The following is a 15891-nucleotide window of genomic DNA, read 5'->3' as shown; positions in this document are numbered from 1 at the left end:
TTCAGAAGTAATTGGTTTTATTTGGTAGGGACTGTTGGTATTCACCGTCCACACTGAACAATTTGACATTTCATTTTTGAGAAACCTGAAATCGCGTAAACCAACACAGATTTTTAATTTCTTAGAAGGAATGCTATCGTTTCTCCCAGAAAACAGTGAATCAGATGAGTTCCACACTAGATAGGATCTGCAGAGCGTGTTTCCATTTTAGAGCAAGTTGAGAAAGTATGTTATGTGTTGCGATTACATAAATCCCTCCCTCACACAGCAAGTTCACTCCTGTCGGAGCTTTGGCATGCCTGTGTGGGAAGCGTGGGATGATCTGAAGCAGGAACAGAAATGTCTAATTAAAACTCTAATCAGTGTTACTTTTGTTTTAAAGTCAATAGCGATATAGAAAGAAGAACTGTGGGAAGGAAAACACCGGGGTTGAACTTAAGAGCGGCTTTTCCTTCCTCTTATGTGTGAATCATTACCAGTCTTATGTGTTCTCCGGCCTTTTTTGTTCATTACGGGAAGTTACTGCGGCTCGGTGTCGTCCAAAATATGACAGTGTCCTCTCAGCACCAGCAGAGGGAGTCTTTGCGGGTCATTTCCAGCAGCTGAGCGTCCACCTCCTCGCTGTCATCAGGGAAACGCTCGATGAAAGACTGGATGAGGCCTTCAGCGCTGCCCTCATATTCAATCAGCTCCACAGCGTCATCTACAGTACAAACAACAGCATGCTAATCCTTGTGCAGATGCACCAACCTGATTTCACCAAGTATGACATGTTCCTAGATTAACCTCTATGTTGATCCTGGAACAACATTCCAATCAGCCAATCAGAATTAAGAGATACATTAACCGTAATGCCAAGTCTAGGCTTATGCATTTCAATATGATTGTTATCCAACTATTATTCCCCTCTGATTTTGGGAATAATTTACAGTTATGGTTGGGTGTTGGGGTAGGGAATGTTACCTGATGTTCAAGGATCATAGATCCTAACACAGATGTTAATTAAGGATCCCATCGTACTTGGCAAAATCATGACGTGCTGTGTAATGCTATTCTGTTTCTGCTGACAAGAATGTTGGTTAATTAGCATGAAGGCTAAAGAAGACAAACCTTTGATGAAGGTGTTTGCCTGGACAAACATCTTGCGAGCTTCTTTGCGGAGAAGAACAGTTTCTCTGAGGCGCAGGAAGTCGTGGGCACCATCAGAAGTGACCGCAGAGTAGCCCTCATACAAAGCTCTTCCTCCTTCTACATCAGCTGTGGACTTGTAGACCTACAATCAAACACAAAAGGTCAACTCATTTAAATTGTTAAAAAGGTTTTTGTTTTTTTGTTTTTCTTAGAGAGAAAAACAAAAACAAAAAGTTAACTGCGAAGTAAAATAAGTGTGCACTGACACTAAGCTATCTGAACCATGCTCAGATGTGCTCCCCGTTGTGCCCAGGTGCGGTTTTGTTGGCCTGCCCAGGCCCGGTTGGAAGAGGTGTGCCAAAGCATGGTTCAGTTGGGCTTTGGCATGGTACGCTTGTAGTGTGAGTGCAAAGCGTGCCTGTGCCCGAAACTGAAGACACTTTTAAAAGGCTGTTTCTATTTACTAATCAATCCTACTTTTAAATGAACACAAACTTTTAAAGTTTATCACAGATGCAAACCACTCGCTGCACGTCAGATGCATTTTCAGCAAACCTCCTAATATGTGAGGCACGATGACTTTTATGATAATTTATCAGTGTCAAAAGTTGTGGATCTGTTCAGCAAAATTTTGACTGTGTGTCATTGCATTTCAAACAACTAAAATAAAAATAACTAAAGCAATCCCCACTGTACTGAGCGAGAGCTCTTCTCTCCCTGTTAAACTGAACAGCTGCATTATCGATGGCACAATCATGCTTAGGTTCGGAAGGCAAAAGCAGTGTGAGGGAGGAGAAGAGGGGTGGGGGCACAGTCGCTCTTTGGCACAGTTCAAGGCAACAGAAGAAAGAATGTAATTAATTAATTTACAAAATAATGGAAGAGAATGCAAGTCCCTAAAGAAAGAATGTAATTAATTAATTCAAAAAATTATATATATTATATAAATATATATATATATATATATATATATATATATATATATATATATATATATATATATATATATATATATATATATATATATATATATATATTAGGGTTGTAACGGTATGAATTTTTTACGGTATGATAATCGTCTAAAACAATACCACGGTTTGACGGTTTCGCGGTATACGGTATTAAATAGTAATTCTCATAGCAAAGACCCTGAAAAGAATAAGAACACGTTTTCTGACTGAACAAAGGTTTTATTTCAACAAACTTTTGAAAGAACCATTTTAATAGAACTATAGAAGTCTTTTATAAAAATAAACTGAAAAATCTCCCATTTTAATAAATTAAATTAGAAGGAATAAACAAGCAAGGTCTTTTAAGATTAGACAAAAATAAACTTAAACTGTCCTTCCTTATAAGCACGATAAATGGGAGACCAAAAGTGCAATACCAAGTTTATGGCTGTAAACATGTATTTAAAGCGTTGTTTTTTTCAGTCTAGGTTGTGATGAAGAAATGTAAGCATGTTGAGATTTTCAGGACTTAATCTTGACCGCTGAGGTGAGAGAATGTGTCCACTTGTACAATGAACAAATAAAAAAAATAATAAATAATGTGTCAAAGTCCAAATAAACATGGTGCAAATCCTCAGTAAAAAAATAGATATAAATATTTACTATACTATAAATAGTTACATAACGAAACTAGATTCAATATGGAACATCCTTAGGTTTTATGTGCCAGCATGGATATGGTTGTCTGTGGATATGGTATGCAATGCAGACAAACAGCTGCACCTTCATTTGTGTCTTTTGAAAACAGCAAGAGCAGCAGTTCGTCTTTGCTGTGTCACTGTTCTGTCATGTTTCTGTGTTGCTGTGCATGCAAAAGTACTTAGTATGAGAATTATTTCATGCAAAACTTTTTTTTTTTTGCGTTTTATTTAGCCGCGCAGAAATGTATGCCTATCTCTCTTTCCGTGTTGTTCAAAAAGCTCAGTGTTGGTCCACAAACAAAAGTGAAACCTATGCTTATTGGTTGTGATATAGCGAGTTTGAACCAATCTGGGCATGGAGGAGGGACAATGCATCAATGTATCATGTCTGGTTTGTCCGGAGACACAGTGACGAGCGTTTCTTTGTCAAATCAGCGTTGTCAAATTTTGATGACGTAACCGCACTGATTCCGGAGCCTCTGAAAGTCCGCGAATGTTATGTGATACAGCACTGGAAAGCTGAGATTCTCTTCTTTATGCCAATCTTTGAATTGTATGAATCGGATCAGCGGATCAAAAGTTATTAAACATTTAAGAGCAATACTTATTTTTAGCCGCGGGCGGCTGTCTCGGTCTTTAAGGGTTAAAACCGTTGATATGCAATTGTTCATGGTATGATAAACGTGCACGTTCAAATCGTGGTAAACCGTCATACCGGTATATTGTTACAACCCTAATATATATATATATATATATATATATATATATATATATATATATATATATATATATATATATATATATATATATGCATTGAGAATTCAATTATTAAATTATTTTAATAAAACGTTTGCAATAAAACAATATGTAGAATTATTATGGATTCAAAATTCATTGATGTTAAAAAAAATGGAAAATTAAAAAAATCTTAAAAATGACACCATAAAAATTCTAAATAATAACTCAAAGCAGTAACAGTACATGAATAATGCTGAAATAGCACTAATAATTACGTATAAAGCAGTGAAAGCTCATTGAGATCATACTGGGGTTTTTATAAACAGTTTTCAACATGTTTCCTGGCTTTGAAAATGTTCGATAACTTTTATTATAGCATTTATTTTTTAATAAGTTTAAGATTTTTTGCCTGTTTTGTTTCTAAATGAAAAAGAGAAACATGTCCTTGCCTACTAGCCAAAATCAGTGTTTTTATGATTTAAAAAGTATTTTATTTTATTCAAATGGACTTTTATTTAACAAAATAAATGTAACAGATGACAAATTTTAAAAACTTTTACTTTTATATTAACTTTTATATATTTATATTTACTTTTGTTTCAGTTAACTCTAATAAGTGATTTTTATAAATATAAAAAATATAATATCATTTATCCCAGAGATGGGTTGCAGCTGGATGGGCATCCGCTGCGTAAAACATGCTGTATAAGTTGGCGGTTCATTGCTGGGGCAACTCCAGATTAATAAAGGGACTAAGCTAATAAAAAAATTAATGAATGAGTTATATTATTTAGGGGAGCACAGTAGGTAGCACAGTGGATAGAACGATCCCCTCACCGCAAGAAGGTTGCTGTTTCAAGCCCAGGGTGGATCAGCTGGCATTTTTGTGTGGAGCATGTATGAGTGTTCTCCCTTTGAATTTCCTCCGTGCTCCGATTTACCCCCCAGGCCAAAAACATTCACTATAGTTGAATTGAATGAACTAAATTGTCCGTAGTGTATGTGTGTAAATGAGTGTGTATGCGTGTATCCCAGGGTCGGGTTGCGGCTGGAAGGGCATCCCCTGCGTAAAACAAATGCTGGATAAGTTGGTGGTTCATTCCGCTGTGGTGACCCCTGATTAATAAAGGGACTAAGCCGAAAGGAAAATTAATGAATGAATAATATTAATTAAATTGTATTAAAACAACAACAAAAAAAAACACCTGATATGAAACCTTCTAAACAACTCACTAATTTTGCACAGTGCTAATAACATTAATAATCTGTTGGAAAATGATTGTAGGGCAGTAAAGCAAAACACATTTCTCATCTGACCACCAGCTGTACCTGCAGTTTACAGAGGAACCTCTGGATGGCACTCTTTCCCACTGTGTTGATCTTGCTGCGATCGAGCGTAATGACAGCATCTGGTCGTCCATCTGTCCCCGTGCACTCCTTCACACAAACCAGCCCCTCTCCAGCCTCCAGAAGAACTCGCAAAATCACAAAGCGGGCCTGCATGTGTGCCTACGACAAAAACACTGCCATGAGGAGACGATCAAACACAAGTGTGAAGATTTCTGGGAAGGCACACGTCTCTAAGCTCACCTGTCTCCAGCTCTTGCTCTCTGGTGTGTAAAACTCCAGTCCCAGAAGGCCAGCGCGAACCATGTTTAGCCAGTTTACGTAAAGCACCTCCTCCGCGTCCTCTCCTTCATGGCCGAAAATACTGAGGAACCAAAACAACTGGTCAACATCTGGATCTCAATGGCTTATATTGCTGTTGAATGACAATGTTTAGGGTCTCACCTGAGCACCTGTTTGCTGAGACACAGGTAGAGGCCGACACACTCAGCTCGACACTCCTCATAGGACGAGGCGATAGTGGAGAACTTGCTGTCCCAGGTCTCACTGCCCTTATACCAGCTGGAAATCTAAAAGGAGAGATGTCCAGTTTAATAGCTGTGCTTCTATGTATAGTTTATAGGAATGTAACGATTCACCGGACTCATGATTCAATACGATTCACGATTTAGTCATGATTTAAAAAAAAAAATATTTGAAAGGAATTTAAGGTGAAAAGCCCTTTCATTTTTTGCTTAAATGCTAAATACAAACTAAAGACTCATTAATACAAACAAAAACTGTGACTTTACAGTTTTCAAAAGAAATATCAGCATATCTGTTTTCTGTTTTCTTTTACAAGATCTTTTTGCACATTTACAATGTCCTCTGCTGATGAAAAAACTCTTTCACTGGGGACTGAGAAGGCTGGTGTGGAGAGTCAAGTCCTTCCTAAACTAGAGAGCAGGGTGTACAGAGGTGGTCAATAGGCCCTCTGCTCCAGACGACTGGCATCAAAAAACTGATAATAAAATGATTAATTATATAGTAGGAAAGAGACAGGAGTTGAACATAATTATAAAGGTAAATAATTAATATTACTTGTATAATTAATCAATATAAGTATCACTGTGATGCACTTAAGAAGAGATCATCTTGAACATTTTAAATATTCAATAATAATAAGCAAATGATTAAAATTTGCATGCGCTAATTTGAAAAGGAGAGGGTAAACAATCTAATAAATGCTTTTATAACAGAACGACTTTCTCGTTCAGTCACATCTTCCCACTTTCGCAATTAAAAAAAAACTGATGGACTGTGTGATCTCTGTAGTACTCGTCTGAGCAAGTGGAGCTGCAAATCATCTGGTCCGCTTAGTTTGGCTTATTAAAGGGGTGATCCGGAGTGTATTTTTAAGACTTTCTTGTGTTTATAAAGTGCAAAGCAATGTGTGCTCATGCTTTATTTAAAAAATATATATATTATTTTTTCATATATCTTACTTTGATTATATACTGGTACTCAGCTAACTTGAAAAAACTCATATAACTCCAAAACTCCGCCCTCAAGAGGCTTTGATTGGTCAGCCTACACAATGTGCTGTGATTCGCGGATCGGCTTCATGTCACCAGGAAGCTTCTCTGCTATAACAGCGCATCTGGCCATGCCCCTTCTCTGCACAGGGTGTATGCTCGTAGCCTGAGGGGTTTATGACATCATTAACCAAACTTTGCTCGCTGTAGGTTTTGCTAAGCTAACTCTGTGGAAGCCAATGTCTCTCTTTGCATTGAACTTTGAGTATATTACATTTAGAGATGTTGTCTATGTTCACACAGCTACATTACAGATCAACTACAGTTTAAAATAGGATATTGTAGTGGACCACCCCTTTAATCGTTTTTTTGCATTAAGACATCTGTGATGGTAGTTTTTCACTATGCTGCATTATATTCGTTGTTCTTTTAGTCTAAGTAAACATGTTTTTGCAGTATTTGCACAGTTTGTGTTTTATCTGGCAAAATACAACTTCACTGTTTCTCGGAACTGATTTATACTGAGCTGTTGAATGTATTAAGAGTATTTAAGAAATGTACATTATCAGTAACTGACTGTAAATACATTTACTAAAATTAAAAGTAATTCATTCCTTTAGTTTTTCAGCAGATAAGTAACTTGATTACAGTAACTAGTTACTTTGTAACATTGTTTATGAGGTGCAAGTGTTATGATGGTTTTGACTCACCAGTTCTCCTGTTTCTGGATTGCGAACAGCAGTTTGATCAAAGTTGAATTTTCCCTTATCATCCTGTTGCAGTAGAAACATAAGCGAGATGTATTCAAGACATTTGTATGAATGAGATGGCACAATATCTATTTTTTATAAATATATTTATATATTTCCCAGCCACTTTGCTAGGTACACCAGCTCAAATATCTAAGGCCTGTTAATGTAGGCAAAAACAAATCGGCTGTAGATCAAACAGAGCATCAGAATGGAGAAGAAAGTTTATGGACAAGGAAATGATTGATACTCTGCAAACTACAAGAGTTAGAGGTCAATAAATAATTTTGCAATAATTTAGCAGCTGTGGCTGGCAAAGCAATCTTATTTATTCTGAGATTGTGGTCTATAACTCCTCTCCAACTGCTGGCCAGTATATTTATCATGACAAGATGTCGTTTTGATTTTGAACAATTTCCCAAAACCTTTATGCAAATAAAAATCAAGTATGAACTCTGCATAAGTTGTAGCCAATAAAGTGGCCAGGAAGAGAATTTATATGAATAAAAATAAATAAACCAGAGGCCCTGTTCAGTTCTGTTTCTACCTGGAATTAATGTGCTTTTAGTGGCCATTCAAGACATATAACTATATTCAACTACTATTAACATTGACTACTTGCATTTGGATTTTGTCTTATTTTGTCACACTCTACATCATTTATGAAGATTAGTTTTTTTTTTAATCAATCAGACGTTAGGTCAGAGGCCAAAGAGTAGATGGTCTTTTGTGGCAGTCTCAAAACATTCAACCACATATGCATTTGCGTTCTGAAAGCAATCCAATAACATGCAGACCTTTTTAACTACCTCTGCAAGCGATTTAGAATGTTTCCACCTGTATTTAGCATTGTCTACTTGTGATTGGACCGACAAAACGCATCTTAATACCAGGTGCAAACGGAGCCACATTCTGCTTTAGCTTCAATACCTGAACAAAAAGCTTTCCACTGCCATGACCCAACAGCTCATGTAGTCCAACCTGCACCTCAAAAGAAGGACCCTTCCATTTGATGTACAGGTCCTATGGGGAAAAAAAAAATCAACAAAATTAAGATAAACGTACACGGTTAGAGCCTCCACTACAACATGTCTGAGACGTCATCAGTCTTACCTTGTCTTTCTCCTCAAGAAATGTGAGCTTGTCTTTCTGCGTGGCATAAGCAACTGCCAGCACATTTCCAAGGGACACGTTCTTGAAGCCTTCAGTCTGTCTGATGTCATCATCTACAGAGAGATAACTAGTTAACAAGATTTAATTTTTCACAACAATTTACCCTCCCTGTTAATGTTTTTTTTTTCCTTTTGTTGAATGCACAGGAAGATACTGAAGAGTGTTGGGGAAAAACATCCATTCCACTTGGTTCCTAGTGTTCCCGATCTAAGCCAAAATGTCAAATTACATATTTTTTTTCCTGACTTTCCTTAACTAAAAAGATGAATTTACATGACCTATAATAAAAACAGACAGCTGATGTGTTGAGCAGTCCCACCAGAGTTTTGTAATTCTGCTTATTTTCTGCTGCAATCACTGAATTTAAAATGTATGATTTTTTAATGTAAATTCGAGCAAATGGTTCAGTTTTTTTATATGCAGCAAACTACCTGAGAATTTTTGCCAACATGGATCTTTTTCCAGCCACTCAAATTCCTTCTTGATTTTTTTAATTAAATAATAAATTAATTAAATAAAATTAAAATGAATTAAAATTAAATAACTTACCTGCTTAGTTATTCTAATTAACCTAGTTAAGCCGTTAAATGTCACTTTAAGCTGTATAGAAGTGTCTAGAAGTAAAATATGTCTATTAAATATTAATTACTGTCATCATGACAAGGATAAAATAAATCAGTTATTAGAGATGAGTTATATGATATATGATGTAGTCGGCTATATGATTAAGAGGTAAACACTTTAAGTTTCTCTGTGTTCTATTTTATACCAATTAAGACAAAGATGTGCACATTTTTGGATATTTTCACAGCAACACAAGAAATACCACAAATTTGAACAAACATTTTGAGAAAAGTCACCACAAAATCTGTCATTTTATGCCAGAATAATCAGAAATATAAAGCATATAAATAGTCTAGGAGGGACTGGTTGAGCACTGAGAGGCCAAAAACCGACAAATACTGTATTTTAACAGGCGACTGCATTTGATTGCTGGTTAATAAGTGGGAAAGTAATAAAATAACAATAAAAAATAGGCAAAACTGCATGAAACAATGTGATAAAAAACACACAGAATAGAAAATAAATAAATAAATGGAAGTAAAACTTTTAATAACCTAAAATTCTCTATTACTCCATAACTTAACATAACTTATAAATACAATTAATTTATTTAACTTAAATTATTAATATAAATTAATAAGAATTTATAATTTATTACGACTAGTAAAAATATAACTCCCTGGCTGTCATCATCTGGAATAGACATTTTAAATCTCCATGATATTCCAAATATTCCATGAAACTCTGGTAACTCCACTTCCTTAGTATTGTTTTCCCACTATGGATGTCAATAGCCACTTTTTTCAACATTCTTTAAAATATCTTGTTTTGTGTTCAACAGAAGAAATTCATAAAATTTTAGAACCGCTTGATTGTAAATGATGATAAAATATTAATATTTGGGTGAACTATGCATTTATAACCTTTTATAGAGCATTTATAAATGCATAGGGTCAAACGTGGGGTTAGAGGACTCACAGTTGGGAATGTTGATTCCTGCAGGAATGCCGCTGCCAGCAAAGGTCAGAACATCCAAAGAGGTGAAGTCTGGTTTGAGGAATCTGTCCTTCTCAAAGGCTGGAGGCCAAGGCAGCTCCGGAAGCAAGACCTCGGCTGAGCTCACCAACTGAGCAAAGCGAGCACTCATGGCCTTGTTCACCACAGCAACAAAACCTAGTGGGAGAAAAGGTAAATGCAGAGGAACGAGAAAAAGATCAGAACTGGATGTCTACAGCATTTACAGGTGGTTTAAGCAATTTATAGCAATAATAATAACAGCATTATTAACAATAATAATAATAATAATAATGATTATTATTGTTACTGCTAATTATTTTCATTATGATAATGATATACTGTACATCACATAATAAAACTATGATCAGACTTAATGTGTCTATTTGTGAGCTTACCTTCAAATTCACCTCTTGAGCCAAATGGATCTCTGTAGCTCTCGATAAAACCAATGTAACTGTTAAAAAAACACAAAGTTGATTTCAGTAGATGCTCAAGTGAGTTATGGAAACATTATGGAAACTTTTTTGGAGGTTAAGATAGAAGTTTTGTTCATCAATGTTATGTATTTGTGTTATTTGTGCTCTGTTTGTGTTTTTTCCTCTCTCTCTCTCTCGCTCGCTCTGTTCTCCCATATCTGCTTTAATTTTTCTCAGTTTCCGTTCATTGGTCGATTCAGCTGTCAATCATTTCCTCCCCAGTTACGTCTCTCTTACGTCATATAGGCACAGACCACCCGTCATAAAAGCGCACGCAAGACCCCTTACCAGCCCCTTCCCTTCTCTTCTTTTTCCTCGTCTGTGTTTGTTGGATGCGTTGCGTTAAGAAAGAAAAACCTTGTCTGACTGTGTATTGTGTTGTTCCACGTTTCTGTGTGCACGTTATTCGTCCGTTATTCATAGCCTATCTCATTTCATTTCTCATTTATTTTGTTTACGAGGCTTGGACGAAGCGGACAGGTAAGAAGGTCACATGACATACGTCCTGCAACACGTAGGCCTACTCTTGTGTTAAGTACATTAGGTTAAGGGCCAGCGTCACCCTTGTACTTTTTGGATAGATAAAGGAGATAGTTTTGACTTGGACGACTCTTCGTGTGTTTGTTATTTTGTTAGCAAGTTAGATGCTTCTGGGAAGTTAGATATAGTTTGGGTTTTGTTATTTTCATTTCTTTAGCGACGCCCACGTCCCGTCTGCCAGCTCTCTTGTTTTTCCCCGTCTTTGAATTTGTCTCAGTGTTGTATATATTGTAAATACATATTTTTGCCTTTTTCTTTATTTTGATTTTTTTTTTTTTTCCACTTGGGCTTGGAAATAAAATCACAATTTTTGGTATTTAAATGGGTTGTCTTTTGCACTTTCACTGTTTGTATAAATTTATTTTAATTACATATAAATGTCAAACCCCACCTTACCTTAGACAAACATCAGGGGTTTGTAACAATCAGCATGGTGAATTGTGCTAGATTGATAACCTGCTTAGATTTGTAAAACAAAATCTAATTTCTCAAAGGATTTTGTTAGAATTGTATTTAATCTTTAGATTATAATTATTAGCCATGTTCATTTTCATTTTAAGTAAATTATATTTATATTATTATAACCTTTTTGCATTACATTTGTGCTTTTGTATATTTCTATAATAATTATACATAAAATATAAGCATTTAATATCTACTGTTTTAAAAAAATTTATTTTTATTTATTTTAACAACAAATTAATTGAATTGATTTAGTATATCGGTTTCTTTTTTTGTTTGTTTTTGCTGTTCAGTTTGTTAGTTTTTTTCTCAAAATTTCATGACAGAAATTTATTATATTTCTTATTTCAATCTCTTTTTTAAGATATTTTACAGATTTTGTATGAAACCTTTCACATTTTCTTGACTGTCCATTACAGATTACACACATCACTCTTTTAGCTACACATGCTGCAAATTTAATCCAGAGTTGATGAAGATGTTTATGATGACTGTTGTAAAACTGTTTTGATTAATACATTGGAACTGGGTTGGACTTGTTTGGTTAACCTTTGGCTCTACCTACACTGAAACTCAGCTATTTTTATGAAATGAGTCACAGCTCTGTTAAATATGGGTCAGTCACCTCTCCACAATAGGTCCTTTGTCCTTGATCCAAAAACGGGACCCTTCTTTATGGGCTTCCACTGAGCCATAGGTAAAACTGCGGATATACTCTTCCAACATCCTTCTCTGGTTTTCATCAGCTGCGTTAACCTAAGACAAATAAACAGCTTTACTTTAGGCTCAAAAGGTCTAACGCCATTCATTTTACATTTAAAAAACATCCCTAAATCTGTGTTTTCTTTATTTTAATGACATTACACCTTGGCTTTCTCCAAATTCTGACAGACTTTCTCCATAAGAAATGAATAATCGCCCCTCTTCACACAGAACACAGCATCCTCAAATTCAAATCTTCCACAGCACGTTTTACCTTCCCCTTCTTCGGCACAACAGTCTATAGACAGGAGAAAAATAAATAAATAAATATGTTATCCAAAATAATACACATAATTTATTCAGAGTTTAAATAGTTCAATGATAAAATCCAAATATAAACTGTTTTTGATACTCACCCTCCGTCTTTGCGGAGGCCAAACGCACCTCATAGCACCGTTTCCCATCTACTTCTGTCTTAAACAGACGGGTGTTGTAGGCACTCAGGTTCTACAAGAAGAAAGAAGTCCAAGTGTGAGAGACCACTATTGAGAAACTGTGCAGATATAGCCACTATTAGTAAGAAAACAACAAAATCTAATTTATAAAATGGTGCAAAAATGGTAAAAAAAAACTGATGATGGACTGTGAGATTATTATTTAAAACTCTGGGTGATAATTTGGCTTCTTACTCTCACTTTAAAAAAGTGCATTATTGTATACAGTTCTCTGCATAGTTAAGTACACCCCATTTTGAGAATTAATATTTTTATCAATTTCTCAGTGAATATAGACAATGTCTTTTGGTTCATTTAAACAAAACAGATTTATTAAACAGATATATTTATTGAAATAATATTTTAGTCACCAAGCATCTTTAGAAATAGAAACATAACACAATTAAATTTAAGCAAAGTATTGAAAAATAAAATTACAACCTACAAAATTTCAACTACATAAATTTTTTTGCTTCTCTTGATTTTTCCTCTTTTTGAAAACTGTATGTATATATATATATATATATATATATATATATATATATATATATATATATATATATATATATATATATATATATTTATATATATATATATTTATATATATATATATATATATATATATATATATATATATATATATATATATATATATATATATATATGTATATATATTTTTTTTTTTTTTTTTTTTTTTTTTTTTGTAATGTTATTTTGTTAGATAAGCTCCAGATTTGGCTTCTGTACTGACTAATCTAATGTATATGCACAAATATATTATTGTATAGCTTCCTATTAAAAAAATAATTTAAAAGAGAGATTTATGAGGGGTGTACTTATATATGCTGAGCACTGTATATGCTCTAAAATGATGTATTGCTATTAAGAACAGGCTTAAGATGTGATGAGTAAGAAATTAGTTCTCCACAGGAGCATTTTAAAGACAACAAAATTGAACAACTGGTGAACTAAAATGTAAACAACAACTGGAGCAAAATAAAACAGGGTGTAGAGTAATACTAAAGCGATTTTAAGGCATGGATTTTTTTAAATGCTTAAATGTGTCTTATATGAGAAAGATGATGAGTTTTAAAATATTAATACAGTAACTTTCATTTATATTAATATTTGACAAAATGTATATCAGGCATTTATAATAAAAAAAGCATGATAGTCTTTAAACAGTTTTTATCTAAACAACTTGCAGGATCTTTCACTGGTGTACAATACCTTGGAGTCCAGAAACTTCTGGGCAAACTCTGCATCTTCTAAGCAGCAATTCCCTGAGAAATAAGCCGTGATTCCCTAAAAAAATAATAACAATTAGCAAAATGGAAACCTAAGATGATGCATAATAAATGCATAAAGTCATATTGTAATAGGATTTAAACAGATTTTACCTTCTCACCCAGACCAAGCTGCTTCTGCTTTTCTTCTAGAGAGTAGAGGGGCTCACAGCAGCTGTTCCACAGCACTTCTGTGCCACTGGGATCCTCCTTAAAGGCCAGACTCTCCCACACCAGAGCCTTGAACTTCTCCTGCATATACAAAATATGCACAGTTATCAAATACTAAAAGTGTTGAAACATTATCCACACATGGAGTGACAATCAGTTCACCCTAACATTTTAAACATTTACTTACGTTCATGTTGCTCCAGTCCAAAACCATGAGAAATTTCACAAAAATTAAGATATTTTTAACATTAATGGGAAATAAATCTATTCAACTAAGACTCTAAATGCGTCAAAACATTTATACAAGACAAATCCACATAAATAAAGGGGTTTAATCTAAGTTTTCCAAAAAATAAACTGAGAAAGCAAGATTAGTTAGAAAACTTAAATCAAACCACTGATATGATATGATTTTTTTGATATGGATTTATTTATTATTATTATTCTATATTAGATTTTGGTGAACAGACAATCAATGGAGAGGCAGAAATGCGCTAAATTTCAAGATATATTAATTTTTTTCAATCATGAACAAATGTCTTGTATATTTGGAGCAACACAATGAAGAATAATCATCATCCTGGAGCAAACAATCACTTTAAGTATGGTATTTCACCTTTGGCAGGTTGGGGATAAACTTGGTGTCTCCAAATGACTTGTAGTTCCCCATGTTCGCAAAAAGCCCAGCAGCATATACAAGGAAGGCCTGAAAACAGACAGAACATTTTTGTTACCACAAAGAACACAGAGAGATGTTAACTTTGGTGTTTGCATCAGGACATTTCACCTGATATTCCTCTGCACTCAGTCCAGCTGCAGTCGCTGTTTCCTGCATCTGCAGTGGCGTCTGTGCGCGGAACATTTTTTGCAGCAGTACGTAGATCTTGGCAGACTCAGGAGATGTCTGGATCAACACGACCAGGCCACCGTACCAGGCCGCCCGAGAGAGGTAGTGTGCATACAGTTTCTCTTTGGGAGACAGCAGCTTGAAAGCCTCCCGGCAATCCAGAGCAGAGATCCCAATGTCGTTTGGGAGGTAATACTGAGAGTCCACCATATCTGATTACAGGCAGCTTGATTTCTCTCCACTGAAAACCACAAAAGCATAAATAAATCACTGATCAATAGTGTCAATATGTAATAGAACAAAAAATAACCTGCTTATTATTACCCATCTGAACTTTATGTTGCACAAACACACAAAGCTAACACAATCCTGTAGTTAAGTAAATACTTTAATCTAGGGGAAATGTGTAGACATAATGTCAGAAATGTGTCTTTAAGGCTGAAAGGTGAATCAGCCCAGATTCTGTGGGTTTCTGTTTCACTTCTGGAACTCAACTGATCAGCTAATACTGTTAACGTTAGCACAGTTGATAGTGGAGGAAAGCGGACAATGAACAAACCTGTGCAACGGAAACATATAGGCAATAACTCGCTATACAAACATCCTGTTTACTATTAAAGCGAACATGGGCTCTTTCTGTAAACATTTTAAAGATATTATCAACGCGCGTGGAGCAAGTTCTACCTGAATTGTGCGTTCACTCCTGTCAAAAAAATGAGAACCACCACAAGCGTACGATTCTACTTCCGCAACTCATTCAATTGAATGACCCGCCTCTCGACCAATCAGACGGTAGAGAAGATTATTGACTGGCGTGACAACCAATAGGAACAGCAAATGAGAAGAGGCTGGGATCGAAAATGAAATAAAAGTTTCGTTAAATGCAATTTTAGCATTTTACATTTTATTATAAATCATAAGTGTCTCAACACAATATATTACCACAAAAAAGCATTATTATGAGCATTCTCGTTATAGTGAACTAAAACAAGTTGTTATGCTAGCTGAGCTCCATGAGTTCTTGTGGAA

General features: G+C 35.0%; 1 protein-coding gene across 3 annotated transcripts; it reads right to left on the bottom strand.

The window, feature by feature from the left end:
- On the bottom strand, positions 1-15617 carry dpp3 (dipeptidyl-peptidase 3). 3 transcript variants are annotated; one of them, XR_015519435.1, is made up of 19 exons: positions 15547-15590; positions 14803-15103; positions 14632-14721; positions 13959-14096; positions 13789-13863; positions 12481-12571; positions 12229-12362; positions 11988-12118; positions 10280-10338; positions 9846-10040; positions 8244-8356; positions 8061-8153; positions 7092-7154; positions 5312-5436; positions 5111-5231; positions 4850-5029; positions 1111-1273; positions 86-703; positions 1-53 (listed from the first exon to the last, which is right to left on the bottom strand). XR_015519435.1 is itself a non-coding variant. In XM_087299196.1 (18 exons), exons 2-18 carry the CDS (start codon positions 15070-15072, stop codon positions 561-563), a joined length of 2184 nt encoding a protein of 727 aa, XP_087155322.1. In that variant the 5' UTR covers positions 15073-15103; positions 15187-15590; the 3' UTR covers positions 1-560.
- Positions 15618-15891: the final 274 nt, after the last annotated feature.

This window comes from Danio rerio, chromosome 21 (genome assembly GCF_052040795.2).
Source record: "Danio rerio strain M-AB ecotype USA chromosome 21, GRCz13ab, whole genome shotgun sequence".
NCBI lineage: Eukaryota > Metazoa > Chordata > Actinopteri > Cypriniformes > Danionidae > Danio > Danio rerio.
The sequence above is the reverse complement of the archived record's forward strand: the minus strand, read 5'-3'. Positions and strand labels throughout refer to the sequence as shown.